Source organism: Mizuhopecten yessoensis, unplaced genomic scaffold, assembly GCF_002113885.1.
Source record: "Mizuhopecten yessoensis strain PY_sf001 unplaced genomic scaffold, ASM211388v2 scaffold11123, whole genome shotgun sequence".
NCBI lineage: Eukaryota > Metazoa > Mollusca > Bivalvia > Pectinida > Pectinidae > Mizuhopecten > Mizuhopecten yessoensis.
In genome coordinates this window covers 733,720-741,109 of record NW_018408891.1, presented here as the reverse complement: position 1 = coordinate 741,109, position 7,390 = coordinate 733,720, and the positions used below count along the sequence as shown (strand labels likewise).

Below are 7,390 nucleotides of genomic sequence, written 5' to 3'. Positions count from 1 at the left end.
TACAATTTACGTATATTTTACATGCTTAGTGTACTAACATAGTCACTGAAATTGAAAAGGGGATGATATAATGATGCCGTTGGGATGCATTAATTTGAAATCGAAAGGTGTTACATAACTAGAAAAATAATCAGGAATCTGTATAGGATAGAAGAACATTTTATTTTTTTCTTACCAGTATTTGAAATTTAAATATGCTGGATATGATTATGTATTCAAGTTTATGCATACTTACCTTTTACTCTTTTTTTTATAATAATTGATTGATGGCATTTATGTACACTTTACATGGTATGTGTATGTAGATTGTAGACTGGGAAAAAACTATATATAATGATAATGTTGGGTTGTATTAGTTTGAAAGAAATATATTCTATAATAATCATTGATTGTTTTAATTGAAATCGTAAGGTGCTAATTATCTGTATTGGAAAGATGATAATAATAATAAAACTGAGTTTAGTGAACCAGTATTGGAAGTACAAACGTGCTGGATATGAATATTCACCTGTTATTTTTGTATCATAATGACGGCGTAATAAAGATGAACATGTATTAGAAATTGTTTTGCAATATATTAAGGGTAAACTAGGAAATTCCGTACCGATATAACATAGAAAAAAATCCTCAGTACAAAAACATAGTGGCCGAGTGGTTTAGGTGTTTGACCGTTTACGAGCACTGGTCCTCCACCACTGGGTCGCGGGTTCGAGGCCTACGTACGTGGGGTATCATATTCGCCGCAAGTCTGGCGGTCACTCCGGTTTTCACCCCAACAAAAAATGGACACGTCCTTGCTGTTAAAGGACGTAAAACACAAGCAAACAAAAGCAAACTGGAACGAAAATGGCGATCACCATTCCAATTAATTTTGTGTTGCAATAATATACAAAAAGAGTTCACAGCGTCAATGCACAAGAACGGGATCGCAAGTCGATAAAAAGGGAAACGGTACGGGAATAACAAAAAGAACAAACGATAAAAAAAAAAGACTTATCAAATCATTTCGTGGACCACCAGGTGTTATGTTTTCCTCGAAATCAAGAGATGGGTGTTGTTTGCAAATTATCTAAAAGCACTTAACGTTTTATGTACTCACGGGTAGAGGTTAACTCATTCACCCCTGAAATTTCATAATGGAATATTCAAAACTTTGAATTGGAAGAGTTCAAATGTGTCGGCAGGGGTGAATGAGAAAAAGGTTACTCATGTATACAATGTACGACATAAAACGCTTTGAAGCATACTAATGAGTGTAGTGTATGTCAATACTTCGATGACAACAATAGATGTTAATAAGATACCGAATGATCCTGACAATTTTGTTTATGCTTGTCATCTCTTTTTTTCTCGTATCCCATGCTTGTGGGCGATGATCGCTATGACTTGTGCCTTGAAAACCAGATTGAATTTTTAGGTCACCTGAGCTTTAGCTCAAGTGACCTATTGCTATCCGTTTTCGTCCGTCGTCGTCCGTTAACTTTTTACATTTCAAACTTAAAGTCAAGTTCTGCTGGGCCGATTGAACTGAAAGTTGGTAGGAATGATCGCCTCATGGTCCTGACAAAGTTAAGTTAACATTATACTATTTTTTACTCAAATTGGTACATATTTCAACAACAAAAATAAATAGTGTAGGACTCAGGTGACCGTTAAGGCCCATGGGCCTCTTGTTGCTGATGAGGTATATCTATCCTCGCCATTCAGTGACGCCAAAAAGGTATTGACAATAATATTAATTCTTCTAAATCCGGGCACACTTTCCTTGGTTCATAGCTTAAACTTACGGTCTGGTTGATTTGATTTGGAAAGTTTTAAGCCGAATTCTTGGTTTAACAGCAACTACATACATGTTTGTACTACTTGTGTACCAAGAGCTGTAACTGACATGTTTTGGTGTTGATTTGTCTTTTGTGTAGTTTTTCTTATATTATTCATCAATTCATTTAACAAGTAGAGTTTTAAAGCGTAAGTCGTGCCGTATGGTATCATTAATTTCTTGATATTTGACAACATTGACAAAATCGTACGCTACGTCAGTGTTACTAACTTTTAAATCGAAGCACTATGTAAATCTCCTTTAAGTGTTACATTTTGAATGCGAGATCCTACAGAAGTTTCTAGACTTAAATCTCTATGAAACCTTAGTCATGACACCAATTATATATCTGAGACTACTAGGTTATGTTTTGTGTAAGAATGTTATGCACGTGTCCGAGTTATTCAATAGAGGAATCTAAACAAAATGGCAGATTGTTTTCGTTATATATCGTTATAGTGATACTTTAAATATGCATGGAACTGTTGCTACTGACACGATACAAACCTATCTGTTTACTTAAAGTTAATGATATGTCGACCTCCTGGTGTAGGTCTTTGCATCCGTAGCTTCACTTAAACCATCAGTGATACTCTTGTCCGATCGTCAACACACCCTGCTGATGTTTTCTTCTGCATCTGTTTGGCTTTCCCATGACCCAAACACGAGCACAAAAGCATGCGGTTTTGTATCGGGTGTTTGTTTATTTGAAATTAAACAGTATTTTGTAAGGTGTCACTTCGTCACACAGAAAACAGCTTGGCAGCAAGGGTGCGCGTTTGTTTATTGTCAATTAAAGTTAAAACGAGCTTGCCGAATATTTGTATAGACCTCGAAGGGAGATGCGCTGATTTATGGGATGCAGATGGTGAATTGTATATCGTTTACCTCCAATAATGATCACCTGCCGTGAGTGTTTGATGGCCTAGCAAAACATTAATGTTCAGAAGTCCACAAAGCTTGCTAAGCTTAACACCTTTATATCTACACATTATTCATAATAAACCATGTATATGTACTCCATAAGTAGCATAGGAACCTTTTTAAATATATATATATATATATCAAGTCTTATTCAATATATCAAAATTATTTATTAAAAACTTGAATCGATAGGTTATAGTGTTTTCACTCGTTCAACTGTTTTACCCGAGTTTATTTGTATACCACCCAGAAGTGAAGAAAATGTGTAAGCATTATCTTACGCCATATTGAAAAGCAATCTACGTTGTAGATTGTATTATGGGAATTATATTACAAACAAATTTGCAATCAACATCTTACACTCCGCAAATCGTCAAGGTTCTTCAAGGTGGCACATTTTTTAATTCGATCATATTTCAGTTATATTAAAGTGCTGACGTAACAAGTCAAGGTCAGACATATTGTTTGTGTACTAGACGGAGTGTTGTCCAATATAGGACGCAGCGCGTGGCGAACATGAAACTAAATAAGCTATTATGAACGTCCAAGAACATGATGTGCATCTTAAGTAAACTCATATTAAAGACTGGTGTACAGTGTACGACTGTCAGCTACAGTAAATGGTGATCAAGTAAATATGTCGTCCACTTTTTTCACTGAAGTCAACGACCCAGCCGAATGTTAAGTCTGATTTTTTGTAACGTTTATACTGGTGCTTCTTCTCCATCCTAAATCTGCTATGTATTTTACATGCAGGTATGTGTTTGTGTACGATAAATTAAATTCATTCAAAAATATTTAATTAAAAACATTAAAGAGATTGGGAACAAGTTCTAACAAAAGACGATACACTCCGCTCATCCTCACCCACTCACTACATGGGGGAAATATGGTAATAACACGCAATATGTGTGGTTGTGTATTTTTCGATGATGGACCGTTCTTGAGGTGAATATTTAGTTTCCGTATAGCGGACTATGTACGGAGGCTAACATTTTGGAAAAATAGATTAAAGTGGATTTTAATTTTGCGATTTGNCAATACAACCCAATACTACCTAATACAAACGTCGATTTACCCAATAAAACCCTATACTTCCCAACTACCCAATACTTCCCAATACAAACGTCGATTTACCCAATACAACCCAATACTAAGAAAGTAAACACTCAATAAAACTGATATACCAAATAAGTATACAATTAAAGTTAAATATATGTAGATCTTAATCGGGCGTACTTGTAAATGTATTTTTATTATTTATGATGTAAATCATGACGGAAATGATATACAATAATTTATTGTTGTTATATTGGAAAAATTATAGCAAGATATATTTAATCATTTATGAAGTAATTATATCAATTATTACGGGAATGATATACAATAATTTATCTTTGTTATATATATTGGATAAAATATAGAAATATGAATTTCATTTTTTACGAAGTTAATTATCGCGGAAATTATATACAATAATATATCGTTATCATATCGGATAAAATATAGAAAAATGAACTTTATTATTTATGAAGTAATTTATCGCTGGAATGATGTACAATAATTCGAGGAGAAATCAAAGAAATACAGAGGTTATTGTTATTTGTAGCAAGCATAACCTGCCAACCAATGGTCAGGTGTGAAACTGGTTCAGATGACACGTAATCCCTACCTTCATTCATTCATTCTTTTTTTAACCAAAAGCCCTTGGGCTTATAGGTACATACATCCATGTATACATTCATATAAAATTCTCTAAACATAATTAGAATAGACAGGAGAGTGACATCACAGTATACATAAAACACCGTTCAATAATGTGAATATAACAATACTTAATTAACGATTACAGTTATGAAGCAGCACACAATACATAAACCTATAATTAACGCCTCTTGAATGCCAAATAACAGTATTTACCTCAATATGATAGCTCTCTAACATGATTTATACTAAGTAGGTATTCATTTTAAAATTGTGTTTTTTTGTAATAGTATTTTTAATTTATCTGCGCCTCAAATCGCTATAAAATGGAAAAATCAAAGTAAAATGGAACTCGTCTTCTATATCCTGTTTCTGCGTATGATCTGATGATGACTATACTGTTGTCTAAATGAAACAGGTGTGTACGGATGTGTAACTTTATGATTCCCATCCGCTTTACAAAAGAAATCACTGGTAATCACATAATTTGTTCAGATGGTTTCATGTTAGGAAAAAAGTAAAATTACACAGTTAGATAATAGCCAATATTGAGCTTCAAATAATTATCTTGATGATAAATAACCCTCGTTTTTAAATTATTTGTAGTTCTTATAGAACTAATAGTCATTCACTATTGAGACAAAAATAGGCATACACTTTATATACATGGAACACTCTATAACCCAGAAATAATAAAAGGTTAAAATTTCATCAAAATGGTAACGAAATAATAAAAAAAGGAACAACGAAACTTGAATACAAGTATTTACACACATATATAAGAATTCAAAAGTTTTCAAAATACCGGTATAACTATAATGCTTAATAAGTTGCTACTCGCGACTATTTTTTTTATATATTTTTTAAATGAATTTTTACGTAATGGCTTTATGTAAGTTTTAATAATACAACATATTACAAGTTCAAATGGTAAAGTATGAGAGTGAGTGGGTATAGTGGGTTTTTTTCCGTTATTGTCCTACTATCTACCACTAATGAAATATTCCAGCACTCTTTCCAGACATAGTTTACTTGTTAATAGGTACAATATATTGTTGTTAAGACATTAAAAAATATGGCTAGGCTAAGAAAAGCATTTCACTAATGTGTATCCATTCGTTTACTGTTCTATTCGTGAATGAAACATAGCTTGAGTTCCTATTCATGTGGTGCAAAATATAGAAAAAAAACAATACACTTTTTCTTCTCTGTCCTCTTTATAGGTATTTTAGACATCACATCTTCTCTGTGTATAATCTATTAGGATTTGTAAATCTTCATGTTGTCATGGTGTCGTTGGTATGTCTAAAGAAACTGATAAAAATATACTTAATCATAACAGTTCCTATTTGATACATCATGGACCTTATGTTTATACAATTGAAGGGCTATTATCGAACATGTATACAGTGCAGTAACATGTATTAGTGTCTACAATGGAGATATATCAGTGCTCAAATGATCATGAACACATTGTGATGTGTGTGTGTGTATGTTGGTGAACAGTGATACATGTACTATGGTAGGATTTGAAGTTTGAACTATACTTTTTAGATATATAGCGCATATCATCTACGGGTAGGTGAATGAGGAAATGTTTAATAAATAGATATGCAGAATATGATGGTTTAGATGTATACCTGACCTGTGCATGTGTAGATTATGAAGATATCTCGTGCTAGCATATATGCTCTGTAAGTTTGAGTGTGTGTGTGTGTGTGTGTGTGTGTGTGTGTGTGTGTGTGTGTGTGTGTGTGTGTGTGTGTGTGTGTGTGTGTGTGAGTGTGTGTGTGTGAGTGTGTGTGTGTGTGTGTGAGTGTGTGTGTGTGAGTGTGTGTGTGTGTGTGTGTTTCTTTTCATGATTATATGTATTATGAAAAAATCGTCGAAAAATAAACAATTACAAAAACAAAATACTAGTTCCTATTTAAAAAACTAAACTATTCTCAATTTATAAGTAATATTTTTATAAATGCAAGTTTTAACGATATAAAATATACCAATTACGAATGATAGTTTGAGAGTGAGTGAGTATATGTGTTCGTTCATTATAGTTAATAAATCATTGTTTTTCGTTATTGTCCTATCTTCCACCCATAACTTCAATATATTAATGAAGTAAAAATTGTTGGATACCGGTATCTACAGGAAACGACTTACATGTTATAGGCTAAGTCTGTTGTCTGGTCCCTTTGTTAATACACGTATTGTTTTATTTCTTATATAATAATTGTATATATCTTTGTTTCCAATTAGCAATGAGTATTTTGAAATGAAATAGATTGAATCAAGAATTTCCAAATAACGACGATCTTGCCAAAAAATACCCGGGTCCGCATGACATCGTAACTCGTATTGGGTACATTTAACTTTATATTGGATAGTATTGGGTAAATATTTAGATTTCGTATAGCGGACTATTTACGGAGGCTTACATTTTGGAAAAATAGATTTAAGTGGATTTTAATTTTGCGATCTAGATATTTGAAGAAACTAAATGTACACGGTATTTTAGCAGGGACAGGACACTCGGCAGTCCACATGTCCACTGAAATGTTAACATCGCTGAATTAAGTTTCAAGCGACAGTGTGGATAGTATAGAATGATAGAATCATAACCAGTAAAACAAGCGTTGGTGAACCTTCATATTGTGAAATAGAAAACAAAATTCTGAGTACTAACATGCAAGTTCATCTTGTTCCTAGGTTCGAAAATGTGAAAATCATGTCATAAATATTCAAATGCACTGTACTTATATATAACTTGTATCAATTTTCGTAAGATCACTATAGTATTAAAAGTAAGAGATTATGTTTATTAAAGCCATATGTATGTCATATAAAAAGCATCTCGGAATTCCCTTTACATTATTACGCTGTTCAACGTTTGAATATTTGGAAAACACTCATTAAGATTTATAGATAAATAAAGAAATAAGCAGC

General features: G+C 32.9%; 1 protein-coding gene across 1 annotated transcript in view; it reads left to right on the top strand.

The window, feature by feature from the left end:
* Positions 1 to 3,260: 3,260 nt before the first annotated feature.
* The window catches only part of LOC110466175 (potassium channel subfamily T member 1-like), a 39,034-nt gene continuing 34,904 nt past the window's right edge, over positions 3,261 to 7,390 (top strand). Inside the window, exon 1 of the mRNA XM_021522526.1 lies at positions 3,261 to 3,374. Within this exon, the coding sequence (XP_021378201.1) occupies positions 3,364 to 3,374 (11 nt within the window). The 5' untranslated portion in view covers positions 3,261 to 3,363. The remainder of the gene's footprint in view (positions 3,375 to 7,390) is intronic.